Source organism: Saccostrea echinata, unplaced genomic scaffold (genome assembly GCF_033153115.1).
Source record: "Saccostrea echinata isolate AGI-Se365-2 ecotype Australia unplaced genomic scaffold, CSIRO_AGI_Sech_v1 ptg000005l, whole genome shotgun sequence".
Classification (NCBI taxonomy): Eukaryota; Metazoa; Mollusca; class Bivalvia; order Ostreida; family Ostreidae; genus Saccostrea; species Saccostrea echinata.
In genome coordinates, this window is record NW_026889754.1 from 9,605,001 (window position 1) to 9,632,761 (window position 27,761).

General features: G+C 36.4%; 3 protein-coding genes across 3 annotated transcripts; 1 reads left to right on the forward strand and 2 right to left on the reverse strand.

Moving 5' to 3' along the window:
- The first annotated feature begins 1,063 nt into the window (after positions 1–1,063).
- On the forward strand, positions 1,064–3,667 carry LOC133179631 (uncharacterized). The gene is made up of 2 exons (XM_061314337.1): positions 1,064–1,940; positions 2,067–3,667. Exons 1-2 carry the CDS (start codon positions 1,064–1,066, stop codon positions 3,665–3,667), a joined length of 2,478 nt encoding a protein of 825 aa, XP_061170321.1.
- Positions 3,668–5,664: 1,997 nt separating this feature from the next.
- LOC133179632 (uncharacterized protein F54H12.2-like) lies at positions 5,665–6,981 on the reverse strand. Its single transcript, XM_061314338.1, has one exon. The coding sequence runs from the start codon at positions 6,979–6,981 to the stop codon at positions 5,665–5,667; it is 1,317 nt and encodes a 438-aa protein (XP_061170322.1).
- Positions 6,982–9,266: 2,285 nt separating this feature from the next.
- On the reverse strand, positions 9,267–11,335 carry LOC133179791 (uncharacterized). Its single transcript, XM_061314477.1, has one exon. The coding sequence runs from the start codon at positions 10,282–10,284 to the stop codon at positions 9,313–9,315; it is 972 nt and encodes a 323-aa protein (XP_061170461.1). The 5' UTR covers positions 10,285–11,335; the 3' UTR covers positions 9,267–9,312.
- Between the last annotated feature and the right edge of the window lie 16,426 nt (positions 11,336–27,761).

Below are 27,761 nucleotides of genomic sequence, written 5' to 3' on the forward strand. Positions count from 1 at the left end.
TACTTGATGTCAGTATCAATGTCGTGTCCTCCAGGGTCGGGAACAAATTTGTCAGGGTGACGGAGGACCAGGAGAAGCCACGTCTGTATTTATATCACGTGGACACGGAAACCGAAAAACATTGGCACGGGATTGCCAGCATACAAGGATTTTTTAAGGCATCGTATTTTTGCCATACTTGTTTAAAACCGTATAAAGATAAGTCCAAACACACGTGTACCACCTCCTGTGAGGTTTGCTTACATGACCACTGTCCAGAAACGGATATCCATATGGGTTGTCGAACCTGTGGACGGGTCTGTCGCTCCAGGGCGTGTTTTGAAAGGCATAGAAAACAGAGATTAGTTAATAAACAAAGTTATCCTCCTCCCTGTGAACTGTTTCATCAATGTAAAAAATGCAGGGTCGTTCTACAATGTTGCAAACACTCTCCCAACTTACACGTTTGTCAAGAGACGCAGTGCCCCAACTGTCTAGAATATCAAGTAGGAGAACATCGTTGTTATCAAAAACCGGGTGGATCCACGAAAGATAGAAACAAGAAATTTATTTTTTACGATTTTGAGACGCGTCAAGATGACATCTTTCAGTGTGAACAAGAATATCGACCGTCACGTATCAGATGTGAGCAATGTGTTAAAAAAGAACACCAATGCGTAGACTGTAGACTCTGTCAGAACTGTCGCGACCCATCCTGTGGTCTACAACAACACAAAGTTAACTTTGCCGTGCTGCAGACCACCTGTCACAAATGTGAGAAAAAGGAGCTAGTGGAGGGTGCCACCTGTAGTTGCTGCGGAACACGATGTGTCCAATGTTCCCGAACCGAAAAAGGTGAATACGTGAACCTCCTTGTCCCGATACGTGTGGAAAAAGAGAAGTTGTGTTTTCGGGTGATAACGCCGCCGAGCAGTTCTGTGCTTTTGTCACTAGTAAACACTGTAAAAATTCGATCTTGATTGCTCACAATGCGAAAAGTTTCGACCTGTATCCCGTTTTAGAAGTGCTCATCGACCGTCACTCCATTCGACCTAGCAAGATTATTTACAATGGTTCTAAAATCATGTACATGCACATTGCCCAAAAATTAAATTTGACTTTTGTGGATTCCCTCAATTTCCTGCCCATGAAGCTTGCCAAAATACCAGATGCCTTCGGTCTGCAGGAACTCTGCAAGGGATACTTTCCCCATTTGTTTAATACCAAAACCAACCAAAACTACGTGGGACCGTATCCAGAGTTAAAGTACTACGGATACGATTTTATGTCGGGCGGGGAACGAAAGAAGCTTGCCGAATGGCATGCAACGAAACGCCACGAAACCTTTAACTTTCGAGAAGAAATGTTACAGTATTGTCGCTCGGATGTTGATATATTGCGACGGGGTTGTCTGGAATTTAGAAACTTGGTGATTAAAGTGACGACTCTAACAGAGGAAACGGTCCAAGCGGATGGAATCGTCAAGAAAATAAGTTCGGGTGGAGTCGACCCCTTTGATTATATCACCATTGCAAGCGTCTGCATGGGGATATTTAAGTCTCTCTTTTTGTCCGCAGAAAGTAAAATAGAAATTACCAAAGATGGAAAATCAGATTTGTATGATATTTGTCATCAGAAGGGTTTAGAAGGGGTCCGTCTTGATGATTCTTGGACGTCTCTCGTCGATTTAAAAAAGGACGAGAATGTACAGATAGAAAAATGCCATTTCAACAGTCCCATAGCAGTAGTACCTTCTCATGGATACACCAAGCGCGACAATTACAGTAAGATTTCCATCCAGTGGCTGGAGTGGTTGATGGCAAAAAGTCGTCAGCGGGGTAATCCCATTGTCATTTCCCATGCTCTCAACGGTGGTGAATTTCAAGTTCCCGGGACTAATTATAGATGTGACGGATTTGTCAAGACTACTAACGGAAACGGAACCATTTATGAATTCTATGGTAAGAACTTGTTATCTAACCTTTGCCCCCCCTTTTCCCCCCTAAACGAGGGGGAGGGGGCGGCGGCGGCGTACCTGGACTTAATTACGAATGTATTGAGGATTAATATTGTTTATTTTGGTACAGGTTGTGTGTTCCACGGTTGTCCTACCTGTTTCCCGGACGATAGGAATACCATCAAACATCCGTCCACCAATCAGACCATGAAAGAATTGTACGACATGACGAAAAACAGAGAAAAGGAACTGAAAGAGCTGGGATACAAATTGGTGTTTGTATGGGAGCATCAATTTAAATTTCAATTGGAGAAGAATGCAGCATTACAACAATTCGTGTCGACCTTAGATGTTCAAGACAGACTCGACCCACGTGACAGTTTTTTCGGTGGTCGAACTAATGCCATCAAACTGCATTACCAAGCCGCAGAAGACGAAACGATCCAGTATTACGATTTTACCAGTCTTTATCCCTGGACCAACAAGTATTGTCGCTATCCCGTCGGCCATCCGACCATCATCACGGACGACTTTCAGGACTTGTCGCAATATTTTGGACTGGCTAAAATAAAAATTCTGCCCCCTAGAAAACTTTATCGTCCCGTGCTTCCATACAATTCGAATGGAAAATTAAAGTTTCCACTTTGTAAAACGTGCGCGGACAATGAAAATCAAAGCGAATGTACATGTTCTCTAGAAGAGAGATCCATCACGGGTACGTGGTGTACTCCCGAAATTCAAATGGCAACTTCCAAAGGATATAAAATCTTGAAAATTTATGAAGTGTATCATTTTGCCGAGTCTTCCAAATACGATGTCGAGTCGTGTGAGGGGGGATTGTTCGCTCAATATGTGAACATGTTTTTGAAAATCAAACAGGAGGCTTCGGGATTTCCGGCCGAATGCGATACGGAAGAGGCCAAAAGAAAATATATTAGGGAGTATAAAGAAAAAGAGGGCATCCAATTAGAGTATGATCAAATAAAAAAAAATCCCGGTTTACGATGTTTAGCAAAACTTTGTCTCAATAGTTTTTGGGGGAAATTTGGTCAGAGATTGGGTATGCAACAGTCGGTATTCATTCACGAATCGGAAGCCGACAAATTTTTTCAAATGCTCTCGGATCCCACAAAAGTACCCCACAATTTTCACATTGTTTCGACGAACATACTTCAATTAGAATGGAGTAACAACCCCTTATTTGCGTCATTCGATAACAAAACCAATATATTCTTGGCCTCGTTTACCACCATGTGGGCTCGACTAAAATTGTATGGGGTTCTCGACAAATTAAACGAGAACGTGTTGTATTTCGATACAGACAGTGTCATTTTCAAGACAAAGAAGTCGGACGACTTGAATTATCTCCCCATAGGTAATTACCTGGGTGAATTGACCAATGAAATCTCCCCACAAGACGGCTACATTGTCGAATTCGTTTCGGGGGGTCCTAAAAATTACGCTTACCGCACACTGTCGGGAAAAGAAGAATGCAAAGTAAGGGGATTTACCCTGAACTGGGTAAACTCGAAACTTATCAATTTCCATGCTATTAAGTCGATGATCTGTACCTCACACGACCGACAAATTGAAATTGTCAACCCTTGCAAAATATCGAGAGACAGCAGAAAGAGAAAATTGTTAAACAGGGTTGAAACTAAAAATTATAAGATGGTTTATACCAAAAGGAGAATTCTTCCTAATTTAGACACATTGCCATTTGGATTTTGAATGTAAGAAAAACCCCGAGTTTTTTTATGTCTATGTGTTTTATTGAATACACACAAATAAAATGATCAAGACACTAGTATTCGTTGTTATTACACTGTCAATATGTGAGCCAGGGAACGTGTTTCTTCTTCCGGCGAACATTGGAAATTCCAGGAGGTTTCCCAACCTTCATCTTCTTCTTAGTGACATAACCCGTTCCAGATTGTAACAAATTAGTTTTATCCATTAAGTCACTGTCCGATTGTACTTGATCTTCTGGGGTTTGCCTCAAACTTTGATCGTTTTCTCGTGATGACGTATCCACAGGTTCCAATTTTTTAAGTAAACGTTCATATTTCACTTTTGGTACAAGTATCATTTCCTTCGCCATTGCCCTTTGATACGTTGAACAATAGGTTTAAGTAAAAGCGGCACTAAAGATATGTTTTTCAATAGCATGCGACGTTTCTCCTTGTTGCTGACTTCTCTGGATCCCAAGGACCGAATGCATGATTCGTAAGGTTTCAGTTGGTTTATATACTTTTTAGTCAATGGATAAGTTCCGGTGTAAATGTTAAGTGCTATTTCACTGATCACATCGTACTGTTCACTGGTCAAGGCTTTAATGATTACTTTTTGCTGGGTACTGTCTGCACAGACAAGAAAATTTAAGAAAGCCTCGTGTTTCTTCACCGTTTGCTTCATGTTTGAATAATGAGACAAATACATCAAATCGTGCTTATTTATAGAGGTTGGTAAATAATCATCTCTTCACCCGGAAGAATGTGAGTTCTTAACTGGTACTCTCTGTTTTGTGTAGGTTCCAGGCAAACATGTAAGTAACCGAAATTAGGTCGAGTCGCGGATTCATAGGCTGCTTTGAAGAAAGGAACTTGACCTGGTAAGATCTGAGATCCAAAGGTGATGATCTGTCGAGAATCACGGTAATTCTTAAACAAAATGACATTAAGACAATTCAGGGAAATAGTCCTGGCGTATTTTCCCGGAGGATATAGGTTCTGGGACAGCATCACGGTGGTCACGTTTCTATGATGAGATGTCACCGTGAACAAATGCACACAATCTTGAGATTGCGCAACTTGTAACATGAGATCATCCAATACAACTATAGTGTGATTTACACCCTCTGTGTACTGTTCTATGTCTTCTTTCGTGGGCAACCCTTGGTGTAATGAAAGGTTTGGTATCGCCTTCTCCATTTCCTCGAACATAGGTTGATGTTCAGAATAAGCATATATTATTCTATCAACCGGCATAGAAAACATACCATTGGCGTTTTGTAAAAGTTTTTTAGTAAAATGCGTTTTACCGCTTTGTGTGCTACCACATATCAGAATGGTGGTAGGTGCCGAAAACGGAAGCAAGGAACGAGTGTTCCACCAATCATTCATGCTCTCTGTTTCCATGTTTCTCAGTAGCCAAGTTTCCTCACACTGACATTCAGCGTAGTGCTACTCGTACATATATACATGTTAAAAATCTTATTCAATGGCAGTATAAAAATAACTCCTGTATCTATGTTTCATGATTATTTTAATGATACATAGAATACTCATGCAGAAAACGTTTTACAAAATCATCATTAGATTGAATGTCTTTTGAAAATAAAGCATACACATGATTTAACGAGTTTTTGAAACACAATCTTGCAATCAAAAATACCAAGACATAAAGTCCACACAAGTCGGAATTCCGAGGTTGAAGTCGTATAGACTTGAAATTACATTGTACACTGTTTTTCTTCAAAAAGTTTTGAATATCGTGATTGTAATCAGCTGGTAATTTTCCAAGGCTGTCAAAAAATTCTGCTTGGGATGAACTGCGTATGATTATTGTTATCCAATGTTCTCCAGGCATAGGTAAAGGTTGTGTATTGACGATGAAGGCACTCGGATAGCGTGTAACGATTTGAGGCAATGTATTACTAGCAAATACACCTTTCACATAGCGTCTTAGGCAGGGGTCCATTTTCACCATATTTAACAGCTGTGTTGAATTCATGGCTGAATGTAGTTGATGTCACGTGATTTGTCGACTTCCAGTAGAGATGAAAAGGTAGCAAATACAATTACATTCGCAGCTTTAGTTGTTGCTTGTTTGAATTTCAGTTCCAATCTGGTGTTTCCCCGACGAATCAGATTTAAATACTCTTCTCCAAATCCACAAGGATCTATGGTAAAAACAAATAGCGAATATCCACTTCCAAAATTATCGCGAGTGATGATCAGTCCGGCGTCATTGTTCCATTTTCCAGAGGCTTCAAATAAACGAGCGTAAGCTGTTGAATACAGTTTCGTTGAAAAGTCTGTTTTCAGTGGTCTACCGGGTACGCTTTCGCCGTTGACGTATACCCCGATGTCAGTTAATCCCATATGCTCAAAGTTAAAGGGATTGGCCGTGTAATCCCCATTGACGGCTTTCTGGTCCACCAAAGCTACCACAATGCGATCAGGGACCGCCTGAGGAAAAATGTTGTCCCAGTAAAACTCTGTGGATCCTCTAGGGATAGTATTCATTTTCAATTCATTTCGCATAATGGTATACTTCACAGGGGTTGCTTCTATCTGTTTACTGTGGTTCAACAGAACGCCAGGATCTACTCGCACCTTGGCCACTTTGTACACGACGTCCAGTAACTCTAATTTGTAAGCCGGTGAAGATTCAGCAGACATGATGACAAACGGGGCACTGGATCTAAAAAGTTTGATGTAAATGTCTACCCCGTTTATCAGATATTTATCTATATCAAATATGTCTTCCATCAGGTTTCCTTCCAACTCAAAGACTGCACTTAGCTGTGTGTATCCATATCGCAGGACCAGTCCAGCATTCCCTCCATTGTATGCATTGGCGTCACCGAGATTTCCATCGTCTTTGAAGAACAGTTCTGATTGTTTCTGTGAATTGAGTTCATCTTTCCCACTGAACAAAATTGTCTTGAAATAAGCCTTCCACGGATAGTTGTTCGTATTGAAAGAAACTAATTTGTTGTTCAAGTAGACATCCATCTGGGAGAACATACTCTGAAGGGGTAAATTTACAATGCCTGTTTTTTCATTACTGGTCAAAGGCGTTCCATCTGCTTTCAAAATTCGGGCTTTTACGTACAATTTACTTCTCTTTAAATCAACGTATTCTGCTCCCGAACCAGATACCACGATTTCGATGGGTGTATCAGACACTCCTATGCTAGAAATCGGTCTTGCTTCTGTAAAATACACTTTTTCGACGGCTACCTGATTCGTTGGAGACGCAAAAAGAGAAAGTTCCATGGGCTGAGCTATGTCTTTATTATCACTGCTTAAAAAGGCCATTTCTACTGTTTAAAGATACTTCTGTAACTGTCAATTTTAAACTCTTTTTTTGTTCTTGATTGTGTTTTCTTGCCTGGTGCTCCTCGCTGTTTCTTAACTGACTTCTGTTTCGTTTCTCCTGACGTTTTTCGTTGTTTTGCAGGTTTAGATGAATTTTTTCGCTTCCTCGGATTTTGAGATGTTGTTGGCTTCGATTTCTTTGAATGAATGGCAGAAGATTGAGAACGCGGCCTTTTTATACTTCCTTGCACCTTGACGAATGGAGCGCCCTCTTTGACATCCTTGGCATGTTCGACTTTGGCTCTTTCCTCCACGGCAGCTACGGGGGTCATTTGAGTGCTGGTTTGTGGTACTGGTTCTAATTGTGAGTGAGGTCTCAATGGAATGACGTAAGACTTGTAACTTCTCACGCCTCTCCCAATTTGTTTAGGCTTGTATCTATAAGGGTTGAACTTTTTCTCTGCCATGTTCTTGTAAAAAGCTTCCCATATTCTGGGATCACTGATGTAAGTCTGACTATTCATGATCACAGAACGTAAGGAAACTTCTTGAAATGAAGTGTTACGGTCACCGGTCCGTCTAAGAATGACACTAAGTTCCCGTCTCTGTCTTTTATATATATACCGATCTGCTGCAATTGCCCGATTTTTACTGGAATGTAATACGGTAGTGTGTAAATGATATTACCTGGTTTCTCCCCCAGGTATATGCGTCTTAGGAGCGGTGCTTCTTTTGCACCAATAAGAGTTTCTTCACAAATATCACAACACACAAACAACTCGGATTTCTTGTTGGACGAAATCCAACTCTCTGAAGAAAATTCTGTCAGGGCAACAGTCCAATATCCGTCGAATTGAATCTGTTTATTTAATTGAACTCGATAGCTATTTGGTTTATTGTCAAAATAATCAGAGCTGTCTGTAGACCTCAACACCATCCGAACGCTCATCTTGAATGAACACATTTTGCAGAAAAAGTGGCGTTTTATTGCTTTTCCAGAGAGCTTTCTGGAATCCATGAATTGAATTTCTTCGGCCATCCTTCCCATTTTACAAACACTTCTTTGGTTTTTCCACGACGCCTCTTTTTCAGTATCTTTTCCACTCTATAGGCAACATCCTCAGACTTGACAACTTTTTGAAGCTCAGATTCGTAGAAGGTACCTTCTATAGGATCGTCTGCCAAATCTTTTACTTTGTATACGGGTATTTTACCCCTTTTGTATCTTTTACTCACTTTGAAAAATTCTTCGGTCCATTTCTGTTGGTAATCTCTTTGAAAAGGGTGTTTAAGCTGTGATATTCTGACATTATCTCCAACTTTTAACTTGAAAAATGGTTTTACTCTTTTTTTCTTTGTTTTCTTTGACTTAAGTAGGTTACCATTCTTTTTTAGTGGGTCTGATTTTGTTTTTCTTTCCGAGAGATAAGCATCGAGTCTTATTTCATCAGCATTCCCCTGATTGACAGTGGCTGGGGCATTACCACCCAAAGATCTGTGAGGTCTGTTGTTGTAGCTTTTCACCAAGTCTTGTAACACATTCACAAATCGGTAAGTTCTGTTTTTTATGAAATAACGATACATAAGGTTCTTCATGGTACGGATCACTCTCTCGGCATAGTTTGCTTTGGTCTCATTTTGCGTGTATATGACGTTAATACCTTCTTTTTTCAGATATGTCTTTACCCAACGATTTTTGAATTCGCTACCTTTATCTGTTCTAAGAGTATGTGGTTTTCTTCCAGTTTGAAAAACTGATTTTAGACCATCGATAATGTTTTGATGATGTTTATTTGTTAAGGGGACTATAAATAAATATCGACTAAATATATCAATTAAACCAATAAGAATTTGTAGCCGTCGTTGTTGGACGAAATATTACTGACGTCAGCTAAGTCACCATCCCACATAGAGTCGATTGTGTTCACTATCACTTTAGAGCGCGGAAATGTCTTACGAATTGGCTTATAAAGACTATAGGGGTCTTCGTTGTTTAAAAATTGTCTTATTCTCCGCCTGCCAATCTTGTATTTGCCTTCCTGTTTAACGGCTTGATACAATTTTTCGGGACCTGCAAATGCTCCCGGTTTACTGGGAGTGTAGTAGAGTTCCTTTAAGTAATCCGTGTAGTTTGACATTCTGTGATACACTGATAATCTAACTACGATTCTCACCTTTTATATTCAAGTAAGAAACATAAAAAACAGGCAACTTTTACAATTCATTTTTTTTTTATTTTCTGTAAGAATGAAAAAATACATAAATTGGCATATACAATAATTATTATTCTTGTCATTAATTATTTTGGATTCAGTATGCATGACCATAATGTCAATCAAGATCACTCTCAATTGATTCGACGGTCTGTAAATCACCCACGTTACATTCAATGGACATATTGTTTTGATCATCGTAACCGAACGGGGTACATTCAGGACAGTTTAACATCCCAAGCTGATTCTGATGAGACTCGCTGAACATGCAGAGTTCGGTATCTTTTAGTTCTGGAACAGATTCATGTATCTCATTGAGAGCATCTCTAAGTCTGGCTAATTTGTTTCTGTTCAAAGTGACTCCTTTCTTTGTCGGTATGGGTTCTTGGGCATCGTCGGGCTTCCAAAAGTGTCTTATATCAACTGTAGGGTAACCTGATGACAACGAAACAAACACGCCACCGCCAATATGCCACTGTACTTCTCCATCCTCTTTTCCAGCGTTGTCTATGTAGTCTTGGATATCTGGTATAAGGGATTCAAATTTTAACCAACGAGCCAAAGTAAAGGTAACTCCTTTCTTGGTGGCAATGAGACGACCGTGAGATTCTGCGAGATGACGAATGTGAACATAAAGCGTTCCTTTGAAAGGCATGACGGTGAGAAACAGGTCATTAAAGTCGTCCAGACCTATTCTATATCTTGGCTCCTGAGACTGCTGTTGTGTAGCTTTCTTTGATTCCCGTCTTTCTTTGATAGGAATGACCAACGATCTTGCCTGGGCTAATTTTTTTTCGTATTCAGACTTCGTATCATCGTCATTGTTCATTAAGAGTCTCGATAAATCAGTTTGATTGGCTTTCATTAATGCCATTCTGAGTCCCACAAAAGCCCTCGATCCTCGACGTAAAATGATACTAATCAGTTTTCTGTTTTGGTCATAACTGGTTTTCTCGGCTTCTATTTGTTGCTTCATTTCGTCGGTAATTATGTTTGAGGCAAACAGATGTTCCGCAACTCGAATTGCCATCATCTTCTTCACCAATATGGAGTAGTTTGCTTTAATAAGATTTTGATGTTTATTCTCCATCTCTGTTCACAGCAAGAATCTCACAAGGAAGAAAATAAAAGTTAACCTGTATTCTCTCTAAGGCTTGCCCAGGACTGGTGAAAATCTTTCAAATCGATCAAGTTTATATATGATTTAATCACGTGGGTCTATGACTGTATACTCCCCCTTGACTGTGTACTCCCCCCTTGACTGTGTACTCCCCCTTGACTGTATACTCAACCCTTGACTGTACACTCACCCAATGACTGTATACTGCCCCTGACTATGTACTACCCTCTTGATCGTGACCTCAATTATGATCTATGTGGGTGGGGTTCTGGGTTTTATTGTTAAGTGCACATGTTTTCAATTTCTGAAGAAGCATTGGTAATAAAACATCCTCTGTTTGTTGAATTCTTCTCTTAAAATGAGCCCTATCTATGGCATACTCCATCCAGATTCCTTTCCGTTCTTCATAAGGAATTAAAATAATTTGCACATGGTCATTAAATTTAAGTTTTTTAGGCATATTTGTCCTTGTTGAATCTTTAACATTTGGAGTGTGGAAAGTATTTTCGCGGCATAACTCGGCGTTTCAACAGGTATTCTTCAGATCCCCAGCTGTCTGCAATGTCATAACCATTTTTCATTTTTTCTTTAAAATCAGCAATGCAGTCCTCTTTTTTGTCAAACCATTGACTCTCTTGTAATGTCCATTTCTTCTCATTTCTTCTTAAAGCATTCCAGGCTACAATTTTCCATTTATACTGCTTTCTCTGAGTTTCCATCGTTATCACAGATCTAGTAATTTTATGTGGTATTTATTATAACATTTTTGTGACGTCGGTGACTGTGTACTCACCCCTTGACTGTGTACTCACCCCATGACTGTGTACTGCCCCTTGACTGTGTACTACCCCCTTGACTGTGTACTACCCCCATGACTGTGTACTGCTCCCCTTGACTGTGTACTACCCCCTTGACTGTGTACTGCCCCCTTGATTGTGACCTCAATTATGACCTATGTGGGTGGGGTCTGGAAAACCCCATGACGTCATCTTGACTGTATACTGACTGCACGTTATCCCCCTTACTACTCTTACTTTTGAAAAACTTTAAACTTTTCCATATCTATTCAATAGTTGCTGCTAGAGTTTTCATATTTCAAAGGTATATTCCTCGAGACAAGACCTTACTTTGGGTACCAACATATCTGATTTGTATTTGAGAAAGTTTAGCCTTTGATATGAGTTGCTATACTAGGGTATCAGTGTTTCACAAACACATCTTGTTCAGTTTGTTATCTGACCAGCCGGAACATCTGAGAAAATATATCAACACATCGCATATTTCCAGACAAAGAAGTTCTTTAAGATCTTGCGGTCGATGTATCTGGGGCGACGATTTCTTCTCCAGCGAGACTTCGTATGGTGCACCGTTTCATTTTCATGACTTTTTAGTCGTCTTTCGCGATAATGAGTAGTAACTGTAGTTCAAGTGCAACTTCCTCCAACCTGACTAAAGAGTATTTTCTGTATTCATAACAATTGATACACCTTTCTCTAAAAATAGTACGTAATTCTGGGAGGGTTTTTTTGCACTGACATGAGGATGTTGATGATCTGCCATTTTTAATGCCTAACAAATGATCACGTAACAGCATATTTTCTACCTCCGCACAAAAGACGATAGGATCTCGGAAATCGGCTATTTAAACGCTACCCAAGTTTTACTGGTGTAACCTGGGTTGGAGCAGTTTACGCTTTTTCAGAAACCGCTTCGCGATAAAAACACTTCACACACATTTATAAATCTGAAAGATGAGAGAATACATACACATGTAGTACACGGAGCGGCAGCATTTCCGTCCCCAATACAGAATCATTAAAACTGTTCATATGATTCCAGTTCCTGTCTGATCTTCTTTGTTCAGAGGTGTTAACTTGAACCCTGAAGACTAAATCTGTTGCTTTGAGATTGATTCTATCCATGGTTATGTATTTCCACGTGTCCCTGGTATTTTTCTGTTGCATGGGGTGTAGACAGTGGTTTTCGCCCCCTTGTACAACTTAACTGTTATATTGTCGCTCGAAGTACGCACAATTTGGCAGAGCTGAGGCCACTCCCCAGCATACTTTGGAATGTCGACTAGAATAAAGTCGTCTTTTGTCACATACTTTGGTTTTGATTAGGACCCTTTCCCTAGAGCAACCTATGAAAGCAAAACATTTCATATTATTCATCAAACAATATACTAGTATATATACATGTATTAAGGTATCCATAAATGATAATCAAAATTTAAATGGGTTCTGCTTGTAAAACTTCCTGGAGGTATTGGAACGCCCTCATTTAAATCAAAAGTGAAGACATTTGATTCATCGTGATCAACTACATCAGTGTTTTCTCTGAAAAAGAAAGTGAAATCACGTAATGCAAAATTATTATGATGTATCATATGAAATGGTCTTCTGATGTTATCTTTCTTCTTTATCAATGAAATTCAAATAAAAACAAAACCTTTATCAATTAATAAAATAGTTGGCACAAATGATTAGGAAATGACGAACAATAGATTGACTTATAAATACACCAACTGCGTCATACCGTTTCGGATAATTTGCATCGTATCATAATGTACAATGCATTTCAATATGACGGTTTTTGATGGGATGGGTGACCCAAAACGGTTTGATGGGATGGGGTGACCCCAGACAGCTTGATGGGATGGGTGACCCCAGACGTATGGCCTTAAACGGACCCATATATCAGGGTGACCCGGTTATCAAGGTGCCCACAAGGTTACCTATATATTAAGGTGACCTCCAGGTGACCTCATTAGGCTCAAGTTGACCCGGTTATCAAGGTGACCCAGATTTTAAGGTGACCTCATTAGCCTCAAGGTGACCCAGATTTTCAAGGTGACCTCATTTTACTGACCCATACAGACCCCAGACTATACCCCTTACTACTACTTCGTCTTTAGCGAAAAACCTGAAGCTGGCCCTTGTATCCCCTTCCAACCTATCAATGTTGTTAGCAATCTTGGAAAAGTCCCCTTCAGCAATATCAGGTGTGTTCTTGGCCTGAGTTCTAAGAAATCATTCAAAGTCTGAAAAAAATCAGATACGCTGGATATGAGCTATATATATCCTATGTTATACTTTGAGTTTTGTTGGTGTGTTTAAAAGAGAATTGATAGAAAAACCTCAAAAGTTTTGTCAAATGCGAATATCAAAGTTATTAACAGGGAACATTTCTGAATCACAGTCAATAAATACTTTCTAAAATAAACTTCATCTGTAACTTTACGACGTGTACTTTGTCTGTAGTCCACTCTCCAATGAATGTTCGCCCTGCCATGTTCATCTTTGGTTATTTTGAAGACGTCTGGCTTGGATTGTCACCGGATACTTTAGTTGTATAACACCTATCAGAATGTCCACAATAGGCAGAAGATATTTTAAACTGACAGATCATTGTTATATACTTCATCACAAGTTTGAGCCATTTAGAGATGGTACATTTGATTTTGAAGCTTATCAAGTCCAGACTTAATGGTTAAAATAATTTATTTGGTACACATCTTACATCTCTTACTCATTGTTTTCCGACTTTTATTCTCACAATATTAATTGAGGTTTTTACCATAACTTTGGAGGTATACTATAGCAAAAAATCTTAAATAGATTGTACTAACACCTCAGCCACTGTCATGTCTTTAGATTTTTCCTGTTATTAAAACTTGGTCGAACTGTTTCCCTGGCAAAATTATTTCCAAAAGAACTGAATCTATTTTTTTTAGCGTTTTCTCTTGAACAATGATGTAACATTAAATAACGGATATGTGTGCATTTATTTAGGAATAAATTACAAAATTACGATTTGTTTCTTAAATAGTCAACAAAGATTATATTTTGCAACTCGTAAGAAGTAGCCCATGAGCCACAATGCTCTCTTCGGTTATCTTAATCCTGTCTTTGGCTTAGTATCACAAACGACCACACAAATCTACAGCTGAAGAAGTAGCCAATGAGCCACAATGCTCTCTTCGGTTATCTTAATCCTGTTTTAGCTATAACAAATGACCCCACAAATCTACAGGAGTTACTCAAGATAATAAAAACCGTTCACGGTAGCTCAGTCGGTAGAGCGCTCGCTCAGTGATCGGGAGGTCGTGAGTTCGAATCTCGGCCGCGACAGACCTAAGTCGATAAAAAATAGTTAGCAACTGTTCCTTCGCCATGCGCTCGGCACTTTGAAGTGAAAGTTGCGGGTCCTTCGGATGAGACCTTAAAAACCGAGGCCCCGTGTCGCGGCGGGCGTTGGCACGATAAAGATCCCTCACTGCTCAATGGCCCTAAGTGCCGAGTAAAGGTCAAAATTTGAAGCCCTTCACCGGTATATGGTGACGTCTCTATATGAGTGAAAAATTCTCGAATGGGACGTAAAACAATATACAATCAATCAATCAAGATAATAAAAATAAGTTAACCTTGACCTTGTTCTCTTGAACTAATTCCCAAATCTCAGAGTTATGCATGATAATGACAATGTAATTTTCCAACTTTCAACTTTATCTGATGAAGATTTTAAAGTGTAAATCATGTCCAAGAATCAAACTTTAAACCTTTCAATTATTCCGACGCACTAGCTTCGAAGCAACTTATCCAATGCATACAACTCAACCCTTAAACCTACAGGTTTCTGTAAATCAGATGATGAAATATGAAACTTAATCAAAAGTTTTTAATCCCTCTACTTCGCCTTCGCAATGCGTTTCTTCTTCTGTTTCCTTCACAAATTTAAAAAAAAGAATCAGGTTACTCTAACAAAAATCATATTTTTCAAGACAATGATAGAACACTTAATTTTTTGTCATTGGCAATCAGTTTATGTAATATTTTCGTGGCTAGGAAAGAGTTTTTAACCACCAAAATCAGGAAAATTAGGGTACTTTACTTTACATAGTAAAACATTGTGCACAGAGGTAGATTAGAAGAGAGAAATTTCTCTTGGGGACCTCAGAAATACGCGTTTATATTTAATTCTTTTGATGAATGTTTATTTAATAATACTGATACGAAGTTCATTTCTTTTGTCTGCTCCTTGATCGGAAGGCCATGAGTTCGAATCTCAGCCGCGACTGACCTAAGTCGATAAAAAATAGGTAGCAACTGTTCCTTCGCCAGGCGCTCGGCACTTTGTAGTGAAAATTGCGGGTCCTTCGGATAAGACCTTAAAAACCGAGGCCCTGTGTCACGACAGGCGTTGGCACGATAAAGATCCCTCACTGCTAAATGGACATGAGTGCCAAGTATAGGTATAAATTCGCAGCTCTCCAGCGGCATGTGGCGGCGTCTCAATATGAGTGAAAATTTCTCGAAAGGGACATTAAAAACAAATCAACAGCGATAGGTTCAATAAGCGGAATGACTATGGTGGATTTGAACTAATGAGATGTAAAAGATATTAAAAATACATTTTGCAACACGTATTTCAATCTTCTTTTTTGACGTGGGAATGAGTTAACCCAGTCATCCCTCCCTCTGTTACAAATGAATTTAGACTCCTACCAAATTAAAAAAGTTTAAGGATACATAACACAAACACAAATTTGATGCATGGATTGAGATATATATTTTGACTGATTTTGAATGGAGATGACATATTTAATCATTCCCTGAAATATAAAAAAATCCTAAGTTTTTGGTGCTTAGATATGTGACTTTGTTTCGTTTTCTATGTAATTCTATACAAAATCTTGCACATATTTTTGACATTGTGACAAAATCTTACAAAATTCTCCCACTTTACCTGGAAAATATCATTCAGGTTACCTAATTGAATATTAATCAATAAGAAAAGTTGCTGATTTTTGAAAAAAAGTTTGTGTTATTTATCCTTAAACTTCATACTTTTCATTAATGTACATTTGTATTCAGTCTACAATAAAGCAGTGATGGTTTTGTGTAGGCCTTGCACTTTGGAAAAAGATCTCGAGTATAAAAGACCAAAGATTGGATTTTTTAATGAATCTAAACTACATTCTAGTATTTGCCACTATATTATATTAATATTATAAATACAGATTCATCATAACTTTAAATTCTAAATTAGATGTATAATGAATTATTGATAATAATATTTATACGTACTATATAGCTATATGTGTGCTCTAAAAAGATGAGGTTTTTTTCAATTTCAGTAATCACAAAATTTGAATTAGGCGAAGAAATTATTCGACCTGTGTTCATAGATGGATGTATCACTGATGATGAAGAGCAATGAATTGTTTGTCTTAAAAGAGGGGGAAGTTTTAAACATCCCCCAAGCATCATCTTTCCAATTTTAGCTGTAATCGATTAAATTACGATTACAAGTAATTGAAAATCTCTTCGATTACAGATTACTGTCGATTACTTGAAAAAAAGTAATCATTACAATCGATTACGATTACTCGATTACCCCATCCCTGACTGGAACCCGCTATGTATCTTTGTTTCTAAGGATTTTTATGAAGTGTCGGAATCCAATATGAATATGGTAATTCAAATTCATTTTGGTTGTTTGGAATATTAAAAATATTCAAAACTGACATACGATTTTGAAGAATTTCTTCCTTAGAAAGGGAACTACGAGTATAAGTTGGATTACCACTTGTTGTAGAATTAAATCCAAGTTCCTCTAAAATACATTTAATATAATGAGCCTTACAAACAAAGACAATATTGTTACCTGCTTTGTCAGCAGGGACCAGTACGTACTGATCATGTAATCTATCTAATTCTTTTTCCCTTCTGGATTATTGAATACAGAAGGATAGATGGTTCTCATAATGCCCCTCAATCTTTTAATGCGTGATTTTAACGAACATCTGATACATTTAATCCATTCTGACAAAGTGTCAATGTCTTCTTTTTCATGTCTGGCCCATCGCCTGGCGTAGTCCTCTACAGAATCCATAATATTTACGAAATTCCGACGCCAGTTGAAGCATTGGGTTTCCCTAAATTTAGGACCTTTTAAAATTAGTGATCTAAGGTCCTCATTAACTACGCAGGTATGTTAAGGCAGTATCCAGGTCATATTTCGGCGAATTTAGACTTTTTTCGTAAAATGTAACATTGATAAATCGGAAAAACCATAGATAAAACATTTACTATTATTATCCATTGTATAGACGTCATTGAGTCTTCAGCTAAAAGAAGCACTTCACTACATCATCACGTGACGTCTATAAATAGAAAAATTGCCTTAATGAAAAAGTGAAAAGTTCAACACTACCCCGGAGATAATTCATTTCTTATAGTGAAAATAATTATGCAAAAACATCAATGGGCCATGAAAAGTGCTGCTAGAATCCTACTCTCCTGACACAGAAAAAAATATTCCAAAGTTTCGCATGAAACCTTACCAAAATTTTTACATTTTATGCATACGATCAAGGAATTTTTTTTAATTCATGTTAACCTCACGATTCTAGCAGTACTTTCCAAGTACTATAGAATACAAGCTTTCGATACAAACAAAAATTATATTTCAAAGTATGCGGCGTAGTGTTGAACTTGTGCATCTTTGTTGTTATAGAACGACAGAGGAACGGCTGATCGGGATTTCAAAGCACTGACTGTGTTCATTATAAGAAAACATGATAAGAATATATCAGCGTACCTGATTCTTAATCTTTAATTCCTTATGAATCACACATAACATTCACGGTATATGCCTTAAAACTCCCATTTCATATATTTGTTTACATGAATTCTCGTCACCTTCAATTTCACTCGGCAAATATTTGATCAATAGTTATGACGTCATGGGTTTGGTATTTATCCACCGTGCTAAATAATTAGCTATTTATACCACCCAAAAACGACAAGATTTAGTTTATATTATGTTTTGAATGATTCATTTCTTTTCTTGGACCTGAAATTAAACTTTAAAGATAGGGTAAGTCAGGGTAATTTCGACCACCGTTTAATTTCGACCACAGGAACACAATACCACACAAAGATCAACGGAAGTGTTGAGACAAGTTTAATTTATTCGGAATTATAGAAAACTATTCCCCAAATTGTATTTCCTAGTATAATTATTCATCGCAAATATGGCTTGATCAGTGATATAAATAATATTTTTACTATTATTTATGTCTCGAGTTTGACATTCGAAGTCCCCGTCCTCAGTGCGCTTGATTTGATCAAGGAAATGTAAGAGAGACAACTCGTACAACCTCTTTTTAAATTTAACCTTGTTCAACTGTCTACAACACGAATTAAATTAAAATTGTTTTATTTTTTCTTGGAATATCATTAAGTTGCAGAATTTTACAAATTTATCTTGGATTTCTCTCAAAATGCACAAGAAACGTCCATTTGATTTTGGTCGAAATTACCCCTACTGATTTTAAGGACGCGGGGTAAATTCGACCACTTTTTCTGAAATATGTGTAAGTTGTCTTTAACAGCTGTTTAATGCAATGCAGAGGTAAATCTTCAGAAAAAAAATGATTATACTGTATACGTACAATGTTATCAACATATAACCTTTTATTTAAAAAAAAAAAAAATATCAGATTTATTAACATATGCATGCCTAGCTATATATTTATTGTCCCGGTCGTCGTTCACGAGAGTGCATCACTAATCTACGTGCGAGAGAACACGGAGTCGGCACTGGCTATGGAATAACACATGACGAGAGCAATCCAAGTTTCCAAACCCTTCAAATGAACAAAAGAGAGGATGTGGGCAATATTAAACGTATGTAAAAAAAAAAATCAAAAATCAGGATTTTGTATTTTTTTTTCATTATTACGAATGCCTAAACTTTGATGGACAAGACTGAGGCTATCAAAAACCTACAAACCAGTCCTATTAAGATCGTATCACACAGTCCAGGTACACAAATCCAAATAGTACCCAAAATATCAGAACAACACACCAAAAGAGCCACAACAATCTTGAAACAGAAAAAAACAACACTATGATGTTACACGTTATTAATGATTTGTTTGAGTTTGGTTTTTTTTTCGAGGGGGGGGGGGGTCAGAGGACTTTGCTTCTGTAAATCTTTATTTGAGTGACTTGATCGAATTTCTCAGGATCTATCTCTTTTAAAAATTTAAAAACGTAAAATACGTAATACAACACATTCCAAATGAATGTGTAAATGGTAAAAATTAGTGAAGAAAAATATACGCATTTCTAATGCTATGCTCAAACCTTATACATATATATACAATCTGAATGATTCTGTTGTGAGAAGACGATATTAAATAAAATCCCTTTTGGGTTGAACATATTAAAAATCATATCAAGAAATTATTTGTGGAATCTGAGAAAATTTTATCTATTTGCATAACTATATATATAAAAATTTTAAAATAAAGAGTTGGCGGAATTTAGAATAAAGAATAAGAATTAAGATGTCTATAATTAAGACAGCATTGAAAAGCTTAAGTAACCCAACCCATTTCTTTACTGTATAGATACTAGTACTTATCCATTTTAATCTTCTTATTGAGAGAGATAGCGATAGATACACGTATTTTCTAAAAAGGGCAATATAGTTTCTCGGACCATAAATTTTGAATAAAATCGACATGTACAGTTTACTTGCATTGCAAGAGTTATCTTTCTTTTTGATGTTTGTTGTGGTCGAAATTACCCCGAGCCCGGTCGAATTTAACCCATGCAACATGCTTACTTATTTTTTAATCAATTCATTATTTTTTATGCATTTTTAACTCCTAAAGCAGAAAAATATGAAGAAAAAATCAATCTCAATTACTTTGAATCTTTTTTTAAACTGGTACATTTGAAAAACAGTTGTGTTTTATGGATTGAAAGCCACAAATCAACAGAAGTGGTCGAAATTACCCCAGTCTACCCTAGATATTAAGAAATCATTATTTCTAATGTTCACGTCATACAGCTTACTATGACGTCATATTTTAAAGGCAAGTAGGATATCTCTGGGTGTAGCCTTAACATACCCGCGTATATTTACGTCACCAGTAATAAGGTGTACAGCAGGACTATAGTTATAGGGCGAAGAAGAACATGATTACGATGGAGGATTATGATTCAGATATTCGATATCCAGGCCCTGTAAAGTTTTTTTCTAATTAAAAAGTTTGGAAGCAATAGTCGATGTATATTTGTAGGAAATACAAGGTGTAGTCTTTCACTTGAAATATGGTGGAATACAAGACTGGACCCTTTTGTGATTAAGAATATTACTTATATTAACCGCGTCAATCCCTTTGTTGACATCTTGAATTTTAAGGAAAAAAAAGGATTGTTTTAGCTGCATTTTCTTCAGTAAAACGCGGGGGTTTTAAAAGCCTATGATCTGCAATATCCATAATAACAGATCCGAGTCTATATTCTGGTGTCCAGGAATCAAAAAATGGACTTTCCTTGACCTTTTCAAGAAGACTCTTTAAAAGGGACAGAGTAAAGTTTGGCGCGAATATGATGTAGACCTAACTGTTGATTTACGTAAGGTAGCAATGAATCAAAAGAGACATCGTGTATTAAAGGTTTATTGTAAGACCGATGCCCATGACTACGCTTACGTCTCTGTGTATGGTTAGAAAGTCCCATCAGATTTCCAACACTATCGACATTGTCATTACATCCATAGGGAAAGGCTGTCCCTAGATTTCTAATCCAAAATTCTTCTCGTTTGTGTGTTGTCTTTACCTAAGAAAGAATTAGTAAGAGAAAGATTAGCAGTGGTACTTGTATTATATTTAGAAGTAATTTTGTTTATTATATATTAGCTCTTTTATATTTTTAGGATTATGAGGATTTCAAACAGTCTGCCACAGAATCAACAACTGCCTCACCAAAGATTGTAATGTCATGTCCATCATGTCCCACATGTCCACCATGTTCAAATTCATCTTCACCATCAACAATCATTATTAGTAAGCAATCAAATCATGTTATTGGTCTTTCAATTGCTGTTTTTATTTTATCAATTGTTTTATTTTCTATAAAACTTTTGGTCTGATTTCAATCTAATTTGGCACACTATTAGAATACACTATGATACTTAATATGTATTTCGGTTTTTGAATTCAGTGAATGGGGTTGTCATGGTTACTAAAAATAGATATTTCTGTGAAATACTTTCAAAACGCTACTCCTCCTACAGTTTTCGTTTGATTTCAATATACATGTAACTTGACACAGAAATAGACTACATTAAGATACATAATTCTATTTATTAATGCATGTTGCAATGTTTCAAATCCAAGTTATACTTTGTTATACGTACAGACCAGTAGAGCTACAGTCTCATCAGAGACTTCTGGTTTGCTATATTTAACTAAAAAATGAAACGGTAGTAAATTTTGCTTACTGACATCATTAAACAGAAAGAACATGCATGTGAATTTTCAAAACATGATTCACATTTTCTTCATCAACCAATTGCATAATTGATTCATTAATAACATATGAAATAAGATACATTTTTAAAGTAAGTGAATCTCATTGTCTTTCTTGTCAAGCTTTAAATATTTGTGCAGATTCTTATTTGGAAAGAAAACATAGGTCAAAGATGAAAAATCTGACAGGAAAAAAATTCACAATTTATGGACACAGATACATGTAATGACAAGAATCCATAATTACCACAAAATTCCTGTAACAATCACAGGTACTTATGGACAGGACCCCCCCCCTCTCCAATATGCCCCACAGGTCAAAAAATATTTTTATGTATTTTTTTCGTAAATTATTCTTCTAGTACACATTTACTATGTATTCCAAAAGAAAAATCCAAAAAAATAACGCAGAATTAATGTTTTACTAAAAAATCATACCCGCGGTATTATAAAATAGAGAAGGCAAGTCACTTCCATTTGTTTACACTGGACCCCTCTTGGATATCAGGCCCGAAATATCATATACCTAATACATGTCACCGAAATGTGTCATGATATCTTGTTTCGGTAGATATTTTTGTCTTTAATTGTGCTATTTAATTGCCCAGGCATCCCATAATAATCCGAGTATTCATCGTCAAACGTGAAAAATGCTACAAGATTTGGAAATGTCAGAGTAGAAATTACGGAAGTGATGCAAAAACGACACCTAGCGTGTAACTCTCGAGTTCCGAGTGTTATAGAACTAAGGGAAAAGTCAGAGGTCTACGAAAAAGTTCGGGAAAATTTTGATAAAGAAGTCGAAATTGATTCATTAGAATTAAATTCTGCTTAAGATTTTTCGAGATGAGCGAGGGTAGTCGTCAATATTCCCTTTAAAGGATGTTATCATTGATACCAAGTAGCGGTTTAAAAATCGCTTAAACATTTATTTACAACTTACAAGATATGTAACCCCCCTTCCCCTTCTACATGGACATGCTTACAATTAATTCCGATAATATTAAGCTTAATAATTATGTGTATTTTTTAATATTCTTATGCGATAATTATCATTTGCCAAGGAATTTAAATGTGAGTCTTTTCAAAATTAATTCTTAAGAATGAAAATCAGAACCCCATTTTTTTTAAAATAATTTTCATGCTCTTCTTTACTTTCGCGTCGCACTGCTGAGTTTATTTCTGGCCTTGATTACATATATATCAAGCTGTTATTATTTTAATTGAACAAACGGAAGCTTTACTTCTATAAAATAAAGACTTTTAAAAAAGTTCTTTAGGTACGTCTTTTCTAACAGTCATAGTTAGATAATTGCAACTTGTATTACGTAGCAATTGACGTTTAAATATTGCATGGGTTGTACAACCATTCATCAACCGGTCAATTTGTTTTTCTCCAACACTGTAACTTGTAATGACGTTTCACAGCCCCCGTCCCCAAATTAATCAATATTGATTAAATACATGTAGCGAATTCATAACAAATGGGGATAAAAAAAAAAGATTTTTTTGTACAGTTTTAAATAATCACATTTCTGTCTTTACTTATTTTCAAACTAGTTTATCATTCTAAATATCATATTTACTACCACATTCCACCTTTCCGCAGACACAATTTAATGAAAATTCCATATCCACGCAGATGGGGAAGGCGGTCGAGGTGGAGTGGGGGGGGGGGGTTACATGTCAAGTTTATAATGTTTAAGCGATTTTTAAACCGCTACTTGGTATCAATGATAACATCCTTTAAAGGGAATATTGACGACTACCCTCGCTCATCTCGAAAATCTTAAGCAGAATTTAATTCTAATGAATCAATTTCGACTTCTTTATCAAAATTTTCCCGAACTTTTTCGTAGACCTCTGACTTTTCCCTTAGTTCTATAACACTCGGAACTCGAGAGTTACACGCTAGGTGTCGTTTTTGCATCACTTCCGTAATTTCTACTCCGACATTTCCAAATCTTGTAGCATTTTTCACGTTTGACGATGAATACTCGGATTTATTATGGGATGCCTGGGCAATTAAATAGCACGATTAAAGACAAAAATATCTACCGAAACAATATATCATGACACATTTCGGTGACATGTATTAGGTAAATGATATTTCGGGCCTGATATCCAAGAAGGGTCCAATGTAAACAAATGGAAGTGACTTACCTTCTCTATTTCATAATACCGCGGGTATGATTTTTTAGTAAAACGTTAATTCTGCGTTATTTTTTGGATTTTTCTTATGGAATACATTGTAAATGTGTACTAGAAGAATAATTTATATAAAAAAAAAATACATAAAAATATTTTTTGACCTGTGGGGCATATTGGAGGGGGGGGGGGTCCTGTCCACAAGTACCTGTGGTAACAATCAATGAAGTTAAACACAAGTGGAAGAATTTGAAAAAAAAAGATCATATTAAAAAAAGTTGTTGATTAGAATAAAAACTGTGAACAGAAAGACAATATTTTAACGAGTTGTATGGTAACAGTGCCTCTACGACAGCCAAATATATATATATATATATATATATATATATATATATATATATATTATATATATATATATATATATATATATATATATATATATATATTTGACAGCTCAACAGGGACAATGTACAGTCCCCAATCCGATACAAGTCCCAATGAGGCCTGTTTGCCATCAACATCCCAAAGCGAGTTTTCTCAGATGACTTATTACTATCTGTTTTTGTCCGTCGTTGCCCGTCGGCGTCCTGCGTTAACATTTAAACATTTTCAGCCTTTTCTCTGAATCCACTAACAAATTTCAACGAATTTGGCATATAACATCGTTGGGTGAAGGGGAGTAAAAGTTGTGAAATTCATGGTACCTGCCCCCTGGGGCCTGAGGTTTGGGGCTAAAACCGTCAAAAATAAATGCAATAATTAAAAATTGGCATTAAATGTGTCTCTACTCACTCTAAATCTTTTTTGGCATTTAAAAACAGGTAATCTGGATACATTATATTTTTCTGTAGGATGTTCAAATTTTTCCTGTGAACATGTGCTTTTTTTTAGGGTGAAACTTTATAGAATGTGCAAAAAAGACCCCCACTATTTAACTCCATAATAGTTTAATTTGGCGTTCTTTTTAAAATTTACAATAAGATTTCATAGAACTTGTAGAATGAGGTAAAAATAGCAAATTTTAGGAAAAAATTTTATCACACCACACAAGTGAATTTATGTGAGAATTGGATATCAAAAGCTCATATCAAAAGATTTTTCCTCCATAACAGTCAGATTGAAAATATATGTGTTTAGAGGTTGCGCCACATGGTTATATCATTACTTACAAAACATTGACAATTCATGAAAAAATAAAGCTTATGATTTATAGTTTATTGTATGGATAGAAAAGATGATGTTAACTAAATGTGTAAAAAAAAAATCATTCATGTACCTAAAGCGGTTTTAAATTTAGATCAGGAGTTCACAAACTTTTTGATAACCCCGCGATTTTAAAGGAAAAGGAGAATATATGATTAAAAAAAAATAAATATATTTTTTAAAGCTATTTGTTAGAAATACTTTCCGTTCATAAATAGTATGGAATTCATCAAGCACAGTTACTCCCGATGATGTATTTCTGCAACTGCAGGCGAAAGTGCTGATCTCCAACTAATGCGTCCGGTGATGCAAATAAAATATCAAAATCACCATCCAGAATCTTTCATCTAGTTGTTTGCTTCTTCCTGTAATAAAGTTAATTTATTATTTTTTTTAAATAAATAATACTGTGGAATTATTAAAATTCGTGAGGGGCATTTTTGTGCGCATGTCGCAGCCGTGATATGGTATTTCGGACTCGGTCACTACAAGGTATTGTTTAAATCTGTCCAAGATTTGGGAAGGTTCGTTGACGATGCTACAGTTTACGTAGACCCAGCAGACGAGTCCGAGTCGGACGAGGATCCAGTTGAAGAGTGAATTAAATGGAAGTTGTCTAATAAACTCAGGATTAAGTATGATAGATGGAAGGTAGTTATACCCCCCGCAAACGAAGTTTGGGGGGTATATTGGAATCAGCTTGTCCGTCTGTCTGTCTGTCTGTAGACGAGATTTTGTCCGGACCATTCCTTGGAAACTGTTGCAAGGATTTGTCTGAAAATTTGTACTTATTCTTCGCCATATGAAGGTGTGCACCTGATATTTTCATCATGATTGGATAATTTTTTTGCATTTTACAGGTGTTACTTTCAATTTTATTATGTGGTTTTGTCGGGATCTGTTCCCAGAGACTATTGCATAGATTTGGATGAAAATTTGTACACTTATTATTTACCACATGAAGATGTGCACCTGGTATTTTCAACATTATTTGGTAATTTTTCTGCATTTTACAGGTGTTTTTTTTCTCATTTTTATTGACTTGGTCATTTCGGGTTCATGTCTAAGGTTTGAGACATAGAATCTAGAACATCTGTACAAAAATGTGAACTACAGCTTAAAACTGCTCATTAGAACTTAAAAAAAATCAAAGTATTAAAAACAGTTTTTACATTACACAGCAGATAGTGTTAATCCATTTGTCCCTTGGGAGTAATGAGTGGACATACATCCAGTTTAAGATTAATTAATGATTTCAGTGTGGGAAGCTGTTAGGGCAACTCTGATCAAGCAGGTCTTACCTATATATCCTGGGAATTGGGCAGAAAGAAATAAAGATCTCTGTTGTCTAAGTCTCTTAATTGTAATTTATGTCTCTCAAAATACATAGTTACTGGAACCAGCCTTTTATTTTTAAAATGAGTTTGATATAAAGGTATTAAGATCAATTTATTTTGTATAATTAATTATGATATTTTTTTTTCAACAATCAATGTGCAGAGTATCATGTCTCACAAAGATGACAGATAGTTGCAAACTATTTTTTCAATGTAATAAAAAACACTGTAATTACTAGTATTGATGTTTTATTAGGCTGCACCTTAGTTTCATTCATTAAAAAAATTTAATGAGTAATTAAATTTTCACTCTAAATGCTTAAGCAAATTGTGAACACCTCTCACAGCTAGAAAACATTAGCGATTTGTTACCTTCTCTGAAAAACCCAGCGGGGGGTATTTGTCCCTTTTGGACAGTTCTAGTTTAATTTTCATTTGTTGTTTTCTCTTATGAATTCTAAATCAGCTCTTTGAACTTGTATCTGATTTTATAGTAAATATTATAATTATTTGAATTCGGTACACATTCTTGTAAGTTTGTGAATATTTACTATCCTAATAGTCATTTGCTGTTTTCAGATGTATGAAGATACATGTATAATGTGTATAATCATTTCAATAAACCTTTTTCATTTCCCCTTTTGCAGTGTATCCATTTTGTGCAAGTTTGATAAAAGTACATATGTTAAATTAAATAGTTCTAGGTAAGTTTAAATAAAACTTTTAACTTTTAATCTAATTTAACAATATTGGAAATACATGCCGTAAAGTAAATCAATGTTAATCCTTGTTTACGGAATGAGAAATTTTGTATTATTATTTGCGACTCAACAAAATTAAACTTTTTTTTCAATGTTTACGGTAGAAAAAAAATGGTTGATTCCTTGACAAATAAAAATTCATATGAAATTAAAGAAAACAAGGGCACCACAAAACGGAGCATCCCCTCGCAAAGAGCATATCTATAAATAGAGGCAGCATTTGATCCCGATGCAAATTACTTCCGTTTCGCACAGGATTAACCCACTCACCCAAAAACAAACACACACACGATTGCGTCAATATACCCCCTCCAACTCCGTTGTGTGGGGATAATTATGTGAATAACAATCGTATTCCACACGGTCCTCGTTTAAATTATGCTTATCACGCAGTCTTATCAAAAGTCGCTTTGTTGACGACACCGAAAAAAAAAATCCTTTTTAATTTTTTTAACAGGTCAGTAGGAATTAATTTCAGTTTGGGGAAAGGGGCACAGTTATGTATTTTTCTTTTGGAGGGGTGCTTCCAAGCAAAACTTCCTTGACAGGTAAAAAAAATCAGACATTTTTATTGAGGGAGTACAAGCATAAAAAAGATTGTTTATATAGACAGTACACTCTATATTGGTAATATATTTGGGGGTGCCCCCGGTTCTTACGACC

Excerpts from the sequence above, each read along its gene's own strand:
- LOC133179631 (XM_061314337.1), top strand. The coding sequence starts at position 1,064 with ATGTACATGCACATTGCCCAAAAATTAAATTTGACTTTTGTGGATTCC. Across the intron at positions 1,941-2,066 it reads AACCATTTATGAATTCTATG|GTTGTGTGTTCCACGGTTGT; the intron begins GTAAGAACTTGT and ends ATTTTGGTACAG.
- LOC133179632 (XM_061314338.1), bottom strand. The coding sequence starts at position 6,981 with ATGGCCTTTTTAAGCAGTGATAATAAAGACATAGCTCAGCCCATGGAA.
- LOC133179791 (XM_061314477.1), bottom strand. The coding sequence starts at position 10,284 with ATGGAGAATAAACATCAAAATCTTATTAAAGCAAACTACTCCATATTG.